General features: G+C 26.2%; 1 protein-coding gene across 2 annotated transcripts; it reads right to left on the reverse strand.

Moving 5' to 3' along the window:
* Positions 1-76: 76 nt before the first annotated feature.
* LOC111036430 (putative adenosylhomocysteinase 3) lies at positions 77-20041 on the reverse strand. Of its 2 annotated transcripts, XM_022318441.1 has the most exons (13): positions 19198-20041; positions 19041-19122; positions 17122-17253; positions 14039-14139; positions 13900-13971; positions 13170-13200; positions 9989-10156; positions 8670-8820; positions 8434-8586; positions 7490-7655; positions 1153-1320; positions 1013-1091; positions 77-952 (listed from the first exon to the last, which is right to left on the reverse strand). In XM_022318441.1, exons 1-13 carry the CDS (start codon positions 19249-19251, stop codon positions 825-827), a joined length of 1485 nt encoding a protein of 494 aa, XP_022174133.1. In that variant the 5' UTR covers positions 19252-20041; the 3' UTR covers positions 77-824. The 2 variants fall into 2 exon arrangements, with proteins under 2 accessions (XP_022174133.1, XP_022174134.1); XM_022318442.1 differs by lacking the exons at positions 19041-19122; positions 19198-20041 and adding an exon at positions 14814-14884 and having other exon boundaries at positions 825-952; positions 17122-17233.
* Positions 20042-20070: the final 29 nt, after the last annotated feature.

A 20070-nucleotide genomic window follows, 5' to 3' on the forward strand; every position in this document is an offset into this window, starting at 1 on the left:
GTGAATATATTATTTAACCTCATGTTTTTTGAACTATTTTCTTCAGACTTTATCGTTACAATTTATTATTCCTTTATTTTTTATTATTAGTTAATACTTAAATTTGTGTGTGGAAGTTTAATTTCAACATCAATCTGAAATATTTCATCTATATTGGGTCAATCTATAAAAAACTACTATACCTGCATTAAATTCTATATTAAAATTATTATTATTTAACAGGCATATCTACATTGATTCAAGTTACTTTATGATACTAAATTTAAAATACTCTAGTATTTGTTATTAATTTGAAAATTTTTAAGCTAGCCAGATTTCCACCTTAGACTACAAGATACCTAGTTTAAAAAATATAAAAAATATTTGTTACAATTGATTATTTATGTCATAAGTTTGTAACTTTCATATCGTAAGTAATCATAAGTAAATTTGATCAAAAAAAGAGTAATTTTTTTCTATTGACATTTTGAAATGTGTACACTTGTGTCGAACATTTATGTCTGATGTCTGTATGAATTTAATGAAAAAATCCTGTTTAAATCTGTTAACTATCTATTATCTCTATTTGTTATTGTGAAATAAAAAAATAGATAGTATTATTGATTTATTTATACTTAATGTATAAAATATAAACACAACTAGTGTATTATTTTCCCCCCTCCCCCAGCTAATTGGGTAATGGAATTCTTCAGCTCTTAGCACTTCCAAAACAATTTTGAGACACCTTGTTAATATGCATGTGAATAAAAATAATAATAATTTATTCTCCTTTAAGGAGAATATTAAATTGTATTTATTATAAACCAGTATTGTTGAAGTATAGATCAATATCTATAGTGGTTTGGTTTAAACGGGCCATTTTTTGGTAATCCCATATACTTGGCTTGTTCCTCACTAAGTTCCGTAAGATGAGCGTCAAATGTAGCCAGGTGAAGACTTGCCACATACTCATCTAAAACAAAATAAGAATTTATAATTTCATAAATGAAATAATACTTAAATGATAACTCACCCATTTTTTTTGGCAATAAATATACATCACTCTTGTAACGACCAATTGGAGCATTAAACAATTCCATTAACGCAAGTATCTTAAAAAAAACCATCAAAATAAAATACAAGCAATGAAAACGGTTTAAATTCAACATTTACCTGGGTTGTACCAGTTATGGAAGTGACAAATGATGGAATGCTAGAACACGTATAATTTACATGATGACCACCAGCAAGTAAAATCATGGTTTTTCCATCAGGCCATCGAATGTGATCTACTTGTGATCGTACCTTTTCCCATTTTAGCTCTGGAGTGCGTAATGCAGCCTTTATTGGAAATGAAAAGATATTAATACAATTATTACTTATTTAGTTATAATTTAAACTCAGAATTTAGAAACTAAAAAAATAATTAGGTTGATGATATTATATTTATACATAATATACTGAGGGCCCCAGTAAATAGGGTACACTGTATAATTAAATCACCCATATTACTCAGTATCTTATATATATTTTTGAAACTAGACTATTGGGTCATCAATCTCCCGCAGACACAATTCTAAAATATGGATGGGGGCATGGGGTACTAAGTAATGTAGGTAACTGAGTTAAAGAGTGTAACCAATTTTGGGGACACATAGTATACATTATATTTATAATTATTAATCACTTCAGTTTTTCATTATGTAGTATATATAATTAAATAATTTCAGAAGTGTATATTTTTGAAAAATAACAACATCTGCTGAGAATATTATAATATTAAAAAACAAATAATATTGCTGGTAATTAATATAATACTAATATATTAAAAATAATGAATATTCCTCGTAAATATTTTATTTCATTGTTTATAAGTATAGCAAAAGTATATATGTTTTATGTTCTTTTATAAATTTAGGGGTACATTTTTAGTCTGTTTCAAAATCCATTTTTAATAAATTAAAATAAAAACCAACTTGATAGTAAATTATAATCTCCTTGAGCTTATACGGAATATATTAAGGAAAAGTACTATGGTGTTCGAGGACTGTGGTCATGGAACTTATAATACAAATATTGTATAATGTATTAACCAACTCCATAAACACACTGACAGGTAAGTCGGTGGTCGTCATGTTAAAGTTCCAGGAGCATCAATCATCAGTGTATAGACATGGCAACACAACAACTAATAGGCCCATAGGATATACATATCAATGACCGTTTGACCATGTTTGATGGTAAGTTTGTTGATACATTATAGTTCTGTGTATGAGGTCTTTTAAACAGGTAAAATATTTGTCGTAGAGTAAATTGTATAGTATGTCCGATACGAACCATAAAATTCACGGTACCTACTTTTTGGTTTGATAAAAAAATCTGACTAAATTACTAATATAATGATTTTTCTATTAATAAATGAGGCAGATTTTTATTCCCCTATAATCATTGTGTAACCATGTAGATATATTCACAATAAATTGATTCCCATATTTTTTACAACAAATTATATACACATAAATGTATTGTAATGACTTCTTACATTTTATTATTAAAAAAAATAAATATATTATCCAACTATTAATCATTTTATCACAGCCATCAGACAAAGAACACACCCAGCAGAAGCGAAAAAAAATGGTTCAAATTTAACCCATCTGACAGAACTAATTACTATGCACAGAATAAGACATTAATTAGTTTTTATTATTTTAATCTAAATGATTAAACTTTTATGAACTTTTATTAATAAGACATAATTTAAGACCAAATTTTCATCTATCCAATAACTCAAATATTTTATAACACTGGCTTAAAAAAACAATGTAACACACAAATAAATACAATGGTGCATTAATTAATTTGTATGAATAAAAAAATGTTTTGATAAAATATTGTGACACTATACTAAAATCTAATTTTTATTATTTTATGATGTTCACTAAATAAAAAGCCCAAATTATAAATTTTTTGTTGGGTTAGCCTAATGACGGAAAATCTTTTATGATTGAAGGTAAAAAGTATCCATCTTACATCCATATTTTATCCAACAAGGCGCGTTTCTCGTTTAATATTAAATGCTCTAACATTTCCGATCACTACCATAGACCACCTTGAATTTATGATTTTAGGTTAAATCGACTAACAGCCAAATTCGAAAATAAAGACAACAATCATCCTAAAATAATATATAAATTATAAAGTACTCATTTAATATCATTCATTTTAATTTATATACTTATTTTAAATATCTACCCATAGCGAATATTGACAATATTAGTAATATTGATTATTGATAAAACAATATTTATTATAATGTACAATATATTAGTAAAATAACAATCAAAAAAATTCTTAGAACTAAAAATAACTATAAATACGGTTGTAGGTTGTAGTTTATAAGGATGGGTTATACTCTAAATGTGTTTACTTTCATTGACAAGCATAATTTCTTTTTATATTTTCGAATACGTATATGAAATACATTGGCACATAAAGCTATGTGGCTCGTTAGGTTAGGTTAGGTTAACCCTAACCTCGTTCAATGTACCTACTTATATAACTGGACTTATTTATCAAATTTCGCACCAAATCTTATTAATATAGTCTTTACAATTGTATTAGTTGTATCAATGATGTCATCAGTGTCATGATGGGTGGATTAAAATAAGATTATAAATTAAAAATTACATTAAATTACTACCTTCTCTATGTATTATTATTGTTGGTGGATTGTCGATCACCGCGATTGTATACCTATACATCAATAATCATGGTTTTACGGTTCATTATGAAACTACCGTTTGGAGCGTTAACATAGACATAATACTATTATAGATTAGAACATAATAGAAGTGACAGCCAAACAGCTGATCAATTTGTTTTCTTTTTATCGGAGGTTCAGCATGATGTTGGAAAGTATTTTGACATGGATTTTAAACACGATTAAAGATAATATCTAGTATATTATACTGGTCAACTAGCCGGAAAAACATGGCTCTCCCCGATTAGTCACGAAAATGCGTGTAGAACTAGGCACCTGGTTGAAAAAAGTTCAAACGGTTTAAGTAGTTACATCTATATATCATAGTTGTATCTATAATCGTGATAATATTGAATATACAATAACCATGGTCAAGGTTAGGTTAAATACCAATAACTGATGGTTAATATCATTTTCTACTATTACCTCCATCGGTCCATCGTAGCGAATAAAAAATTTTTAATTATGACAACAATTATTATTTTTGTCGTATCTAAATATTAGTACTACATACATTTGGGAGCCTAAACGGAACATTACAGAAGGTGCTCGCTGCCCCAAATTCGTTATTTGTATTAGTTTACACACCAGTCATGAAACCAGTATAATAATATTATATTTAAAAACTTTTAATGACGATGCGGTTACATCATGCCGAACCTCATTCAAAATGACATCAAGGCCGACTTAAACATTTTTCAGTGAATAATGGGATCTTGATAGTTGATGCCTTTTTATATTTTATGCAATAGACGGAGCACGACTATAATTCCAGTGCTCTTGGTGTACATCATACACATGAGTACATTTTCGATTTTTTTAATAATTTTAATTGTATTATCTGCATTATAATTTAGAAACTGCAAACCCTCTGTCACAAGACCACACCACCTAACGGTGCCTTGTCCGGATGCACCGTCTAGTAGTGTGGGACATAGGTAATGTCTATGAGCTCTACAAATTATTTTTTACCAGATCTTTCATATTTCACTTTGTCAGTAGTCGATAACTACTAACCAGTAAATTATCTTTAATCGTACCTATTGCTACATGCATTGATATATTATTAAATACAACAAATGGAAAGTATTAAAAAATATACTTATTTCTTAATATATTAAATTATATGTTATTGAAAATACATTCATTCAATAGAAGAAAATGTGGTCTTTAAATTATTTTCTATACTAATTATTTATAAGTTTTACCATTTAGATTAAAATAATATAAAAAACCAATACTTTTCCTACACTGTAGGTATAAAAACGACTTGACATCTGCCTGAAGTGCATTCTGGCAGATTTGTTGACTCCCGACTACTTATATTGTTTTATCTGCACAGTACAGCGACGTCCTTTTTCTAATGTCCATGACCACTCGAATACGCCATTTTATATTTATTTCTATAAAATATAATTTTTTTAAAAATGCAATCTGTTAATATTTACAATAATAATTTGTGATTACAAATATTTAATTCACAGGGAACAATTATTCGCTTAAGATGAAACCTTTCACTGGAGGCACTCCTACTATAAAATACATTAAAAAACGACATTTAATAAACAAAGATGAACAGTAACAGATGTACACTTAACACTACGCGTGTGGCTAATCAAATAAACATATACCTCTCGCAAAGTAGCATAATAGGTTGCAGTACGGCGTATTACATTCTACAGAACGACTATGGCTCATGATTGTTCACAAGATACCAGCCAATTTTACCAAAGATTCTAAAGCGTTTTGCCGGAATTTATCAGTTTGTAATTTGTATACAAAACTTTACAGTTACAATTTAAATATTTGATATTAAAAGTTCAACAAAAATAAACTCATTATCATGTAAGATATTGCTACTGTGAGCACTTTATGATATTAGGAATTTGTTAGAGAACATTCGGGCAACGCTTTTCTCCTTTTATGGTGTAAGCCAGAAGAGCAGAGATTTGAGTCTATGCATAAATAACATTAGGTACTAAATAATAGTAAATATGTTCCTATTGTTCCCAATCGAATTTCAAGAAAACAGTAATTGGAACGATTCACTGAACTGACTATATGGACACGTATTGTGAATAGATTCTAATACCAACAAGTACGAAAGAATACCATCTATAGAGGCTAGTCGTACTAGTTCGTACGCACGACTACCCGACGCATGTTCCATATATTCAGTTCAGTAGATAAACTATTTTCTAACTCCAAATACTATGAAGTCCACAGACTTTTGGCTTCATATATAGGTGATATTAAAACAATAAGCATACACTCAAGTACCTGAATACTAGTTAAATTATATTATATTATTTATATAAATATTATATTTATGTAAATTATCTTCAGAAAAAGGTGAGTCCGAGTTTTTATTTTAAAATAAATAATTATTTGAGCGGCTGGAGCGTAACATATTGTAAGGAGTAATATTTAGGCAATTCATATGACATGTACATTTGGATGTGTCAATACGTGAGTGGTAAATGAAAATAAATGTGTAATCTGTAAATCTGCTTTTTAACTCTAGCACACGCATGCACATGTCAGTACCTATGTCGGGGAAACTTTAATACATTTGTTTACATATCTATAAAATCTACTAAAAGCTGTAGTTAATTGTTAAATTGTTATAAATTTGATTGTAATTTCTTGTAACTAAATGGTTGAATTTATTAGTTTCCAGCCTAATCTTATAAAGGGAACAATACTTCTATTTAAAATATAATGTTCATAAAATAAATGTAAGTGTAATTCAATAACCAATTTTACGTAATTAAAAAAGTAATATCCTTATTTGGAAGGTCTTTAAAATTTAAAATCGACTTCTTGCATAGTCCAGATATTTTGTCAAAGAACTCATACAATAATTGCCTATAAATCTCATACCTACTTAAAATTAAACATTATGCTGTATTAATTAATTAATATCTGAAGTAATTTTTTTAAACTTTAAATTAAAATTTAAAATGTTTTGTAATTAGCAGTTGAGGAAATAAATGATAATGTTTTAAAGCACCACCACCGATCTATCTAATTATTTAGGACACTATGATTAGGTGCATTATCAATTCAATATTTATCTAAGGATTTCTAACAAGGAAAGATGTATAGTTGGTCATAGAATAACTTAATAATTTTTTGTGCATTTTCTAGGTACAGACGTCGTAATTATTGATTAAATTAATTAAGTAATCAGTAATCACCAAAAGATTGCCAACAATTAAGTATTTATGTATTATTAATCAAAATGTAAAGACCAATTGTATTACATGCTATAAATAATCCTATTTCAACTCCGTCTTATTTTACATTATTACCACAATTAAAAGTATTTTGCTAGAACTAATTTTGAACTGAAATGGTAATTTATGTATTATATATTTAAGTTTATAGTGTAAATTTTACTCTTATCTTAGTAGGTTAATTTGTAAATCACAAAGTTAAAGACTAAAAACAAAAGGATTTTTGAAAAAGAATTATTATCAAGGTATAAAAACACCTTAAAGGGATACTTAAAACAATCGAAAATACTTTTGATAAACTTTCTAATTGTTACTATTACTATATCTTATTAGTACAGACTAATGATGCATATAGTATTTGTTGAACGCCGTGTTGATACTAGTTAAAAGTATTAAAAAAACATAATGTAAGAATTGTATTGATTTGAATAAAGGAGAATTTACGCTCAGCACACATTGTTTAGTTGTTATACAGATTATTTTGTGTAACCTAAGTACTATTACTTACCACATCAATTTCATTATGACAATAACTCATGCAACACACAATACAACCAGACTTCATTTTATCCATGTGTTCTCGAATAACTACATTTTTATTACCAGTAGCAGTGATTACAATATCCACTTGACGAATTACTTCGTTAAGCTTTACAACTTTAAACCCATCCATACTGAAAAATTATAAATTAAAAAATTATAAATACATTTATAAAGTAAATCTCTCTATTTTTTTTTATTATCTCATGTAAAATTATGGTAATATTATTTAAAATCTCTATACATAAATCATTTTTCTTTATAATAAAAAAAAACAATTATTTGGTTGTTTGTCTCTTACAATGTTTTTAGATCAAAAAATATACATCTTATTTTTATCCGAATTCAATCATAATTGAAACCATGTTTATGAAATATAAAAATATTGGAAATTATTAATAGAACTAAAAAAAGTTTTTTAGGGGAAGACATTTGAAAGAAGTGATAAACAAAACAAAATTGTTTAAATATTTATGAACTTTGTTCTTTACAAAAAAAAAAAATATACCTATGATTTACAATCATCCATTAGAAAAAAATACAACGTAATACATAAATGTATACTATTTCAACTTTGAGCAAAATATAAGAGTTTTTATAAAAACAAATATCTGATTGTGAGCACTTATTTTATTATTGTAGATGTTAACATTCTCCAATAATTTTGGGTTTACAAGAAATAAAAATGAAATATAAGCAAAATAAAAAAAAAAAATTATATCATGTATGATTATTCTTAAATAGTAAATGGCACCGTATTAAGTTTTATAAATTAAAATCACATTAAATGAATTTTATTAGCCATTCTATGGCATTTAAATATTGTTTTAATTAGATACTTATTACTCAATCATTAGTATACATTTATTTAATAATAATTGATACAGTAAAATAAAAACAAACAATACATACCATGCTTGCAAGGCACATATTGGATCAATTTCTGTGACATAAACTATACAACCAAGTCCTTTTAAAGATTGACAACATCCTTTTCCCACTTCTCCATAACCACATAATACAATTTGTTTTGCACCAAACATCAAATCAGTACATTTTTTTAAGCTATTGTAATATAAAATATAAACTTATAATAATATATTAAAATACAATAATTAATTAATAACAAAACTCATTGATGTTCATACCTTACAATCACAGATTCCCTACAACTATAACGGTTATCAAATTTAGTTTTTGTCACACAATTATTGATATTAATAGCTGGCATTAAAAGTTTTTCCGCTTTCAACAATTTATATAAGCGATGAATACCAGTTGTGCTCTCTTCAACTATTCCTAATAAAAATGTAATATCATTTAGGGTGTGTTATTGTATTGCTCTATACTAATATATTTTTGATGACTATTTTAATGAGGGTTAGTTTTGTAAAAGTGTGAATTTAAAATCAAATTAATTTAAATATAATGGTACACCTTAAAATATAGGAAAGAGTTTTGCTACATAGTTTTAATTCAACTTTAATAACCAAAAGAAAGGCTTTAGCATAGTTATGTATAACTATTTTAAATTATCTACAAAATACGTTTTTTCAGTGAATAACATTACTATAAATATGTTTCCTAATCATTACTTTTGAAAGTATATTATTTTAGCTATCAATAAATTTTAACTCAAAATTTATTAACAATATTTTATTTTGCAACTTGTTTTTAAAGCCAGGAGACAACCTTAATAATAATTTATCATAATTTTTTTCATCGTATTTATTTTTAAAAACAATGGATGATCATTTTTGTAAGTCAAGCACCGCTTAATATTCTTTTCTAAATGCAATAGTAAATTATTGCTTTCAAATGTACTCCAAATGGTCCAGCTCAAATGAAGCAAAACAAGTAGGCAACGGCTATCTTGTACTCTTTTTAAAAATAGATACCAAATTTATAAATTAAATGTATTTAAGATAATGGTACCAGACATTGTTTACTACCAACAGGCAAAATATAATCTCTTTATACTTTTCATCTACTCTGAATTTTAAACCAAAATAACCAGAGTAAATTATTGTTTTCAATTTAAATTAGAAACACTCAATCAATGACTGAACTTATTCATTTGTATTTCAATTTTAATGCAGGGTATGAGAATCAATAAATTATAAAACTCTTTACTTTAAAATCAAAATATGAAAAATAAAGGTTTTGTATCTAAGACAAAGTTCTACTCTTTCCATTTAATAATAAGGCACCTACACTAATTTTAGTCTAAAATCTATTGGAAATAGGAATAAGATTTTTTTGCTTCAATATTGCCTGTTGTGATATGGAAACAATTTGGTGAAATATCTTGCACACTATTAACTAAATATGATAACAAATAATAATTTGATAACTAAAACAAACTAAATTAAATATTAGTTTTTATCAATTAAAAATTCAAAACACACAACTTCTAAAATTTTCAAAATAAATAATTATAAACCATGATCTGCATGTAGATATTTACCAATTAAATTTTTAAAAATACTAGGATATTTTGCTTGACAAAAATTAGTTGCATCTCCTCCATCATCTAAAATCATGTTAGGTTTCCAATTCTTGCCTTCAAAACATTTTTCAATACACCACCAAAAATCATCAACAGATTCACCTCGCCATGCAAATATTGGAAATCCTAAAATTTAGTAACTGCATTAATAAAAAAAAACACAGTGTTTCGAGATATTGCCATTGACATTAAGTTTACTATCAATACAAATTTTTTTTATTATTTTAGCTACATATCTAAAATCATTTAAAATGTATTTAATTGTCGGTTTTTTATAATTCTATAATCAACAGAGCATGGTGAAGTTACATAATGTTGAGTGTCTTTTAATTATATTCATAATATATTAGGCAATGTTATAGGTCCACATTTATTGTAAACTTATATATTGTATAGTGATTATTGTTGTTAGCATACAGATATGATTAACCCAGTTTAAGTCATTACCCTATACTTAGTTCCAAATACAGTTTGAGCGATGCTATTTGTGCAATGTAAAAGTAAAAGTATATTTTAGAACATCAATATGAACAAAATGTTCTTATTAAAAAAAAAATTCACAGATAACATTCATCATCTTGAGACAGTTGTAAGCAAATCAAAAAGGAATGAAAACTTTCATGGATGCAGTTGTCTTTAACAGTATTTTTGGATCACAAAGTTCTATCAGATATCACTGTAAAACCAATTGATTGTTCTTATTAAGCATTAACTAGATTATGCAATTTAAATTTAACTAAGTCTTACAAGGCACAATAAAATGATTATTTGATTTGTATAAAATATCATAATTGGGTCATCCTGTTGGCACTTTGTATTGGTAACATTTATAGTCATTCACATCAATCTCAGATTATCAAACAATTGACAAGTTATTGTCATTTTCAACATTGATTGAATATAATCTTTACCAGTCGATAAATACTGAGAGAAATTTACAACTACTCCGCCAAAAAATATTGGAAAACAATAAACCATTAATTTACGATACAAAGATTATGTTTTTTCTGCATTTTCTTCATACATAAGATATCAAGTACACAAAAAAGCTATTTTAAATGTTAAAAAATAATAATAATAGCGATAATAAAAATTTGTAAAAAGTAAAGCAGTTCAATAACATAACAAAGTTAATGATATTTGAAAAATACATATATAAATAAAGATACATTTTATAATAAGAAAATAATAACCAAGTTAATTAATTATTTAAAATTATTACGAAAAATCATTTTTAAAACTTTAAATAGAAGTAATATATATATATATATGTAGCGATCAAATAAATCCATAAGAATGAAATCAACAAAGCATAATTAGTAATAAAAATAATGTTTTTTTAATTTCTAAAAAATAAATAAGTTACAAAACAATGGTAGTAAACCTTTGTACAAAGTACTGAAACTTACAAAAAATATATGTGTTTATACACAGTTCTAAATGAAAAGGAACAAGTAATACTCATAATCAGTGGCATTATGGTCATATACTCTTCAAAAATACATTAGTATAACTTGATTTAAATAATAATACAATTATAATTATTAAAATGCTACATTTGTATAGACTACAGTAATTACGAGTTACCACATCATTCAAATTAAAAACCACGCCAAACAATACAATTGACAAATAATAATAGTTAGCTTAGTTTTAGTAGTTATTGGTTATTCTTACAAAGGGTCGGTCTTTTTAAAACTTAAAGGCAAATTGCATACACAAATAAGTTAACAATATGTTAGGCGATTGGGCTTTTGGTTTATACATGTAAGAGTAATTTTGATTCATCTCAAACTATAAGTGTTATTTAAATTTTTGTCTTATATTCTATGCAGGAGAGGACAGGCTATTTTTAGTTCAGGGTGCAAAATTAATTAAGGGCCTGTTTGTATTTTTAAACTTACTAAAATTAGGAAAGAGTTCTAAATTACAATAGTAGTTAAATTTAAGAAAGGGCCAGACAGAGGTAATCAAGGCCCGGATCATAAATGCTACTTGGTTTATAGCACTTTGGGTAAGTCTACTCCTGATTAGGATTCCAGATAAGCTTTCTTATAATCAATTGATTGTCTTGGAATAGATAATGAGTTACACTCACACAGTATATAGCATAAAGTCTTCTTAATAGTTAGTTTAAGCATATCCATATTAATTTAATGTTCAATTAAGTATTCATTACAGTTGGTCAAATCAACTTGGTTGTAATAATAACAGACACTTATCATAATATACTAGGAAATCATCATTCACTTGAATGTAGTTAATATTAATTATTATTATTTATTTACTTCTCAAAAAAAAAAAAAACACTGGGCCCCACTGAGACTCTTATGTGGGGGGGGAGTAATAGGGGAAGTAATGATGAGGGAAAGTAATATTAGAAGATTACTAACAAGGCACTAATGCGAAATTTAAAAAAAAAAATTAAATATTAAATATTTTGATTTTACTTATCATAATTATTTTATAACAAAATTATTATTTTTAATAAAAATTTATCGGATGATAGAAATATGAATCTAATTAGGATCTTTACTCATACACAAAACATGCACAAAACTTTAGATAAGTAATGGTGTTAACCGTTTGGAGTGGCTAGTATTCTTTGTAGTTGGCATGATTCTTTCTCATTCGATAAAGAGTTTAACTCATAGTACATACATATTAAATTCTTCAATATATAATTCATAGTTAATACTTCATTCGACAAAGAAAGCTTCCATTTTGCATATATAAAATGAAATTCCAAGTGAATACAACCTCAAATTATCTTCATATTTAACCCATGACAAAACTGATGCTAAAAGGTTGTAGAATAAATAGGTGACACAGAGTAAGAATGTTGTAGAACATAGATTAGTGGAGATTCATTAATGCTGACCAATTTAGGAGACAGTTTTAGGAATGATGTTATGTTGAGGAAATTACACTGGCGATTGGAAAAGTCTTATGATTCACACCAGTATCAAATCCTTAGGTAATATATAGCTTTTTGAAAATTATGCAACACCAATTCATCCAAAAATCCATACATTCATCAAACAGACACAAGATTGTATAGGGTTCACACTTCAGCATAGTATCTCATATGCCTTATTTTTCTCATATCAGTAATAAAACTTGTGATGCCCATTATTACCTGCTTCCGCTAAAGCAGCAGCAACTTCATTCTAAAAAATAAATAACTGTTTTAAATATCTTAAAGTTGATATCACTTATAATAGTTTTGTAATGAATAAACACTAATAGTTAAAACCCGGAAGTCGTCATAATCGCAAAAATGTATGCATCAATTCCACAGTTTTCCCAAAACTAAATGTTTGATAATGTTCACATGACATACTGATATGTATCAATAACACACACATTTATTTAAAATTGCATGATCATTTAGGACCACACACCAGTTAACTATATTTAATCAAAATCATATGAAATGAAAGTAAACATAACCACAAAAACAAGGAACTTATTAATACAGATTTAAAAGAATTATTAGGTGCTAAACGAAAATCACAATTAAATATTTTATACTATTTTAAATTTATATGTTCGTTTCATTAGCAATGAAATAAGTTTAATAGAATTAATTGAAAAGACTAGAAATATAGGTCTACTATACTCTACATCTTTATTTTATCTTATCAAAAAAAATATTTATAGTATTAAAATTATAGAATCTGATATAGATTGTATTGAATTATTTTTCTTATAATAACAATGAATAAACGTTTAATTTTTAACTGGCAATCAAATGTGTGTGGTTTTGAATGATTGACCTTTTATATTTTCCTTTTAAGTATAGAAAATCTGTGCAGTATTGTACGGTATAAAATGAGGGGTATTTAAACAACATTTTTTATAAGTACCTGTGTTGAATAAATATTGCAAGCACTCCATCTCAATTCAGCGCCAAGAGAACCCAATGTTTCGATTAATACCTTTAAAATAATATAAACAATGTTTAATAATTGACAATTGTACAATTAAAATATTTTATTGACTAACAGCAGTTGGTGCAGTAATAGGTGTACATCCAATAATTTTGGCTCCCCGTAATGGCTTATCTTCCATCACCTGTTTCCTTAGAGACATCAAACCAGGCATTTCTAAACAAAAATTTTAAACATCAGAATGTGACTAATATAGGAAGTTATATAGACAAACTAGATATACAGTATATTTCAGCAGTAAATTTTAAATGTCAATTTACAAATCTGCTGAATTGAATATAATGTACAATTCAACAATAAATAAGTAAAGGAATAAGATGGTTAGCAACCATAAGTATGAATCTAAATTTTATGTAAAAAAAGGGTTTATAAATAAATTAGAAAAGTGAACATTTTATATTTGCTTACTATTATGCAAAATGAGATTTTTAATAAAAACTATTAAATCTGTATGATATACTACAACAGGCTAAATATAAAAATATAATACACAGTTAAATCTAACCTTATAATGGAGTACAAACCATTATAAGATGGAAATCTCCTTACAACAAAAAATAACAACAATTCCATATAAACTATATCCCCAATATTTTAGTCTTCCCTATAACAGAGAAATTAGTTGGTACTAAGGTGATTCTGTTTTCAGGGTTTACTGTATATAAATATTTTTTTTATTGGTATTAATATCAACTTGACATTAAATGGCATTAGTAAATATAATATTAGAAAGTATATAGTCATCGCCCATCGGGCTTTAAAATTATGAAGATGTTTAATGTTGCTTTGAGGGATTTAAGAAAAATATTCATATTCTTTGTACACCTTACCAATCATGGACATTAGGCTCTAATGTTCATGATACATTGGCATCGATCAAATTGGTAATGGGATAAGAAATCTGAAAACATATTAAATTTATTAATTTGAGATTCATCATCCTACTTATTCATATTTTACATTTTATAAAATAGAAAAAGTAGGATGGTATTTATTTGTGTAGTATGCACAAAATAGGTTTAAAAATTCTTTAAATACTACACTCATTGTTAAAACTAATGATTTTTTTAGAAACTAATTAATGATAATCAGTAGCAAACTTTTTTAAATATTTAGAGTTTATTAGAAACGTGTCTTTTAAGAAACGAGGTGTTATTACCTCTCAAATTAAAAAAAGATATTTTCTGCAACAAAAATTATTTAAATTGTAAAATAATTGATTTAAGTAGTTGATGTTAATTGGATGTTACCAGGTCATTTATTATTTAACTTTCACAAAACATATTAATATACCAAAACTGCTCTTTGTATTTCTCATTTTGCAATCAAAGTACTAATTAGGTAAGCATATTACATTATAAAAATTAATTTGGACTTGAGATAATAGTGCCTCACAAGGCTTTTTAATGAATATTTAAATTATGAGCAAAACTATTAATATGAGCACTGTATTGTTGAAAAATTTTATTTTAGAATAAAAATCAAACAAAAAATGCTATAAATAAAATAATTAGTTAACTGGATAATATGTATATTAATAAAATTGTAAAATGTCAATATGTCTAACTTAATATTTTATCCATTTGTAACAATGTTGTTACATTGTATTTTCTCTCTTCTAAAATGTCCATACTATGTTATACTAATTACATTAAGTTGTATTTTTGTAATTTGAATAAGTATTTTACTATAAAATAAATTACAATATCCATGAACTCTGTATACAAATTACAAGCTTATAGCTCAGTTAGTATACATATCAGCTATGATTAATGTAATTTATTGTAATTGATTTGGCTGAAATAAATAAATAATAATAGTTAAATCCTAATTAAAAAAATGTTAATTCTGACAACCCCTAGGTGTGTAGGACTCTAGATTAACATATTTTTAGTAAATATAATAAATTAATTTGTTATGTTTAACTAATTTACACATCAAGGTTTCAAAGTAAGAAATGCAAGAGGAGTTTTGCTATAGATTAAGACTACAAATGTTTTAATGATAGCATGTTGAAAATATCTATTCTTTTTTAACTATTGTTTAATGACTACCTACCAGTACTTTATATTTTCATAACATTAACTGAAAAATCAAATACATTTCAATATTTTATTTATATTTAACAGACACAATTTTTCAATTATGTTAATGAAAACACAGGAAGTATAGGTATCATTAAATAAGTTAAAATTGTAAGACATATTTAGAACTTTGGTCTAAATATGGTTCTAATTACAATTTTAAATGACAAAGAAAAGCATTATTGGTTTTTTTAATGAGATGATTTAATTTGGTATTCATACAGTGAACAAGAAAATTTATTGGTAACTTGATTTACCTAAAAAAACTACACGGGTAGTAATAACATACTTAGTATGCAAAATTATCACCACAACATTGAAGATGTATAGTTCATTAATGAGTTAATAGTAAAATTTAATTTTTAAAATATCACACATTGTGTAAAATTAAATAACTCATGAGCCAACATTACATTACAAATGCAACAACACGATACACCGATTGTTCTAAACCATCGTGTTCGGTAACATTGTGATGTGTGTCTTCAAAACATTTTTTCTTCTTGGAATTTTATTTTATTTATAATACAGTATAGTCTTAATGATTAAATTAGTGGCATGGTAAACCAAGTTTTATGCGTCATGATAGAATTTTTTTGAGTGGGTGGCCAACCACTCAACAATTATGGTAAGAAATAACATAAAATTATGTTTATTGTCACATAATAATTATATCTACTATTATATATTATATTAAGGGGATTATGAGTGGGTAGGTGCTGAAATATATGGTAGGTATCATGTTTTACAAATGTTCACCAAGCCTCTGAGCCAAATGTGTCGCCATTAATTTGGATTTAAGTTATTAAAAAATAAAGTATTTTGAGATATAAATTGGTTCTTTTGTCACCATAAATACAAAATATTAATGGTGTTTATTAATGATACACAATATAAAAAAATATTATTTAATAATATAGGGCAGATATTAAACTAAATTGTCCACTAGTACATCACATGTGATGAATACCAAAGATTTTGTTAATGAAAGATTTGCATGTATAAATAAGTGATATTATCTTAGCTAATATAATATAATTATGTTATTCATTACCTTGTTCAGCAAATTCAATTTCACGTCTTCCAAAATCTTTAAGTCTAATATCTTTTATGCAAAAATCACTAAATCCAGAACTATTTTGTTGTTTTTTAGATCTAACAGGAGTATCATCTTCAGATAAACTTGCTGTAAAAATATATAATTTATTTGATTAAATAATCAAGTTAAGCATATTGTAAGAAGCAGTGGCGGCAAAGTGTTTGAAATATACAAATACATTGTACATCAAGCCGCCCACTATCCTCCCTTTTTTTTTTTTTAAATGTAACAATTAGATCCAAATCAAAGCCCCTACATAATGCAATGTTTTAATATTTATTTATAAGTTTTAGCTGAACAAATATTTAAATAAATGTATGATTCTAAACGGATTGATGAATGTTTTGATTTTATAATCATGTTTTTTTTTGTGTGTGTACATAAAAAATAGAAGTAAAATGCTTATATTTATAATTTTAGGGTGGTTTATAATGGATCACTGGTTGTAAATAGTGGATACAAAATTTATAAGTAGGTATAAAATAAATAATATATAAAGAAATATAGTTTATTATTTTGAGTAGTTAAATATGAAAATTCAGTATTTTTTAAAAATTCGGGTAAAACAAAAATTAAAGAAATAGTTTAGAATTTAGAATACAGTTTTTTTTTGTAAATCCTATTTTAAGTTGAAATTTATGATATTTAAATAAAGAATTACAACTTAAGTTATTTTGTTGTAAATTATTTAAAAATATTGTTCATACTATAACCATAAAATCTAAAAAAATATAGGATATATAGCATTGAATAGCAGCAGCTATCAATCATTCATAAATGGTTTTTATAATCTTTAAAGTTGAAATTAACTATACATAAACTATACATTTGCAGCCAGATCCCTGCAGTACCCTAATGGTAATCCTCCCCATTTCAAAAAAATCTACTATGACATAATATGTTATAAATAAATTAGGTACCACTGGTAAGAAATATATTTTAATAATAATAAAATAATAACAATTATTAATAGGTGCGCTTTATTAAAATAAATAAGTACTAAAACAGTTAAATATCAAAGATTGGTTATTTTTAAAATAAAATTGTAATTGTAAATAAGAAAAAAATTATTTTATTGTTTTTAAACAATTAATTTTATACCCGGGCACAAATGTTAGAAATAGACAGAAAAAACAAAGAAACAACATAGAAAATGTAAGAAATTAAAAATATATAATGATATTTTATTTTTAGAGAATATCTGAATATCAGCCACCATTCATTTTCTCTATCTAATGCAAAAGCATAGCACACCATATTATGAAATTTGGGTTTATCTTGTATTGTTAGCTTTAATATTTAACTAAATTGACTTACCAAACAAAAAGTTTAGAACATAATTAGTACTTGTACATTGGCATTTTTACCATATTAAAATTGTAATATTTTACTAACATATATTATAATGTTCCCAACTTAAATTTGATAATCGGTCAATTCACTTTAATGTTTAAGTTAACTTAATATTGGATCTGCTGAACTTAAATTTGTTACTTGGTGCTTGGGTCAGAGAGAAAATGTGATGACATCCACTCTAACTTAAATTGTATTAGTTTTTTCCTTATATTATTTTAAGTAAAATAAAAATAATTCTTAAATTACCTAAATATTTTTACATAATTTTCAAAAAGATAACAAATTTTTATGGATAATTTTAAATAAGTAGGTATTGTATTACAGTGATATTCATATAATATATAATTTATCAGTAAGTACCTTCTTAATTATCTAGGACATTTATGTTTATTGCTACCTGCTTCAATATTAATAAAAGTTACAATTTAGTAGCTTATAAAAGCATGGTAAAAAAAAGTGTCATAAATGTATTACACCAATAGATGAAAAAAAAGTATAATGCCATAATAAATGCTTACCAGAACTACATGAATCTGTTGAACATGTAGACACAGATCTAGGCCTGTAGCTTTTATAGGGCATTTTTGCAGCAGTGATTTTCTAAAAATAAAATATATTTTAAATGCTATACCTCTCTAAAACTATAGAATGAGTAAAAAAAAGTTTAATTCTTACTTCATTACTGGCGTCTGACGATGTGAATGAAGTTTCTTTGCCGTTCATAGACATATCCACGATTTTGAGTAACCTCGAAAGAAGATTTTACTATTAAAACCCTAATCACTATTCACCAGTAGACAACTGCTATTGAAATATGTAAAATTGGTATATTTCTTTAATACAAAACGTTATTATAATGAAAATTAAAAAAAACTTTGACCAAGCGTTGCCAATTTACGGATGATTATTCAAATTGTTCAGATTTGTGTTGCGCTAATTGATTGGGCGGAGGATGATAATTGCTCTATTGTTCGGGTTTTTTTTTATTTTAGTTCGACGATACCATACAACACGACAATAAAACAATAATATTATTAAACCATCAACGAGTATCCCCCCCTTGAATATCCTAACAGTCTGCCAAAATAAACCGAATCAAAAAGAGTAGAAATATTTTGCAAAATAGAAAGTACCTAGGCACGCGTTTTGTGTATCGTGTAGAAATTACATAAATAATAATATAATATTACTCTACTCAACCACTGACGACCCCCCTTCTAAGTTCTAAGTGCAAAACACAAAATATTACTGATTACACATTTTTCATGCTCGCAAAAAACACACACACACATGGACGTTACGACGAACTGAAACGACCCCAATTCGCAATTGACAATCGCGATTTGAGTGGTGTTATTCAATAATAAAGAAGACACGCACGGGCTGGAATTCTGTTAGGCTAGATATTATTATTTATTATGAATGATACATTGATACGATAAGTCGATTAAGTATTAATGATGCGTAAAATGTGTAGACGAATACAGAAGAAATTAAGCTCCTCGAATGAGCATTTGGTCACCACTGAACGAGACGTGGCCGAGTGAT

The sequence above is a fragment of the Myzus persicae genome, unplaced genomic scaffold (assembly GCF_001856785.1).
Source record: "Myzus persicae strain clone G006 unplaced genomic scaffold, MPER_G0061.0, whole genome shotgun sequence".
Taxonomy (NCBI): Eukaryota; Metazoa; Arthropoda; class Insecta; order Hemiptera; family Aphididae; genus Myzus; species Myzus persicae.

Excerpts from the sequence above, each read along its gene's own strand:
- LOC111036430 (XM_022318441.1), bottom strand. The coding sequence starts at position 19,251 with ATGTCTATGAACGGCAAAGAAACTTCATTCACATCGTCAGACGCCAGT. Across the intron at positions 13,972-14,038 it reads CTATTACTGCACCAACTGCT|GTATTAATCGAAACATTGGG; the intron begins GTTAGTCAATAA and ends ATTATTTTAAAG. Across the intron at positions 7,656-8,433 it reads ATATGTGCCTTGCAAGCATG|TATGGATGGGTTTAAAGTTG; the intron begins GTATGTATTGTT and ends ATAATTTTTCAG.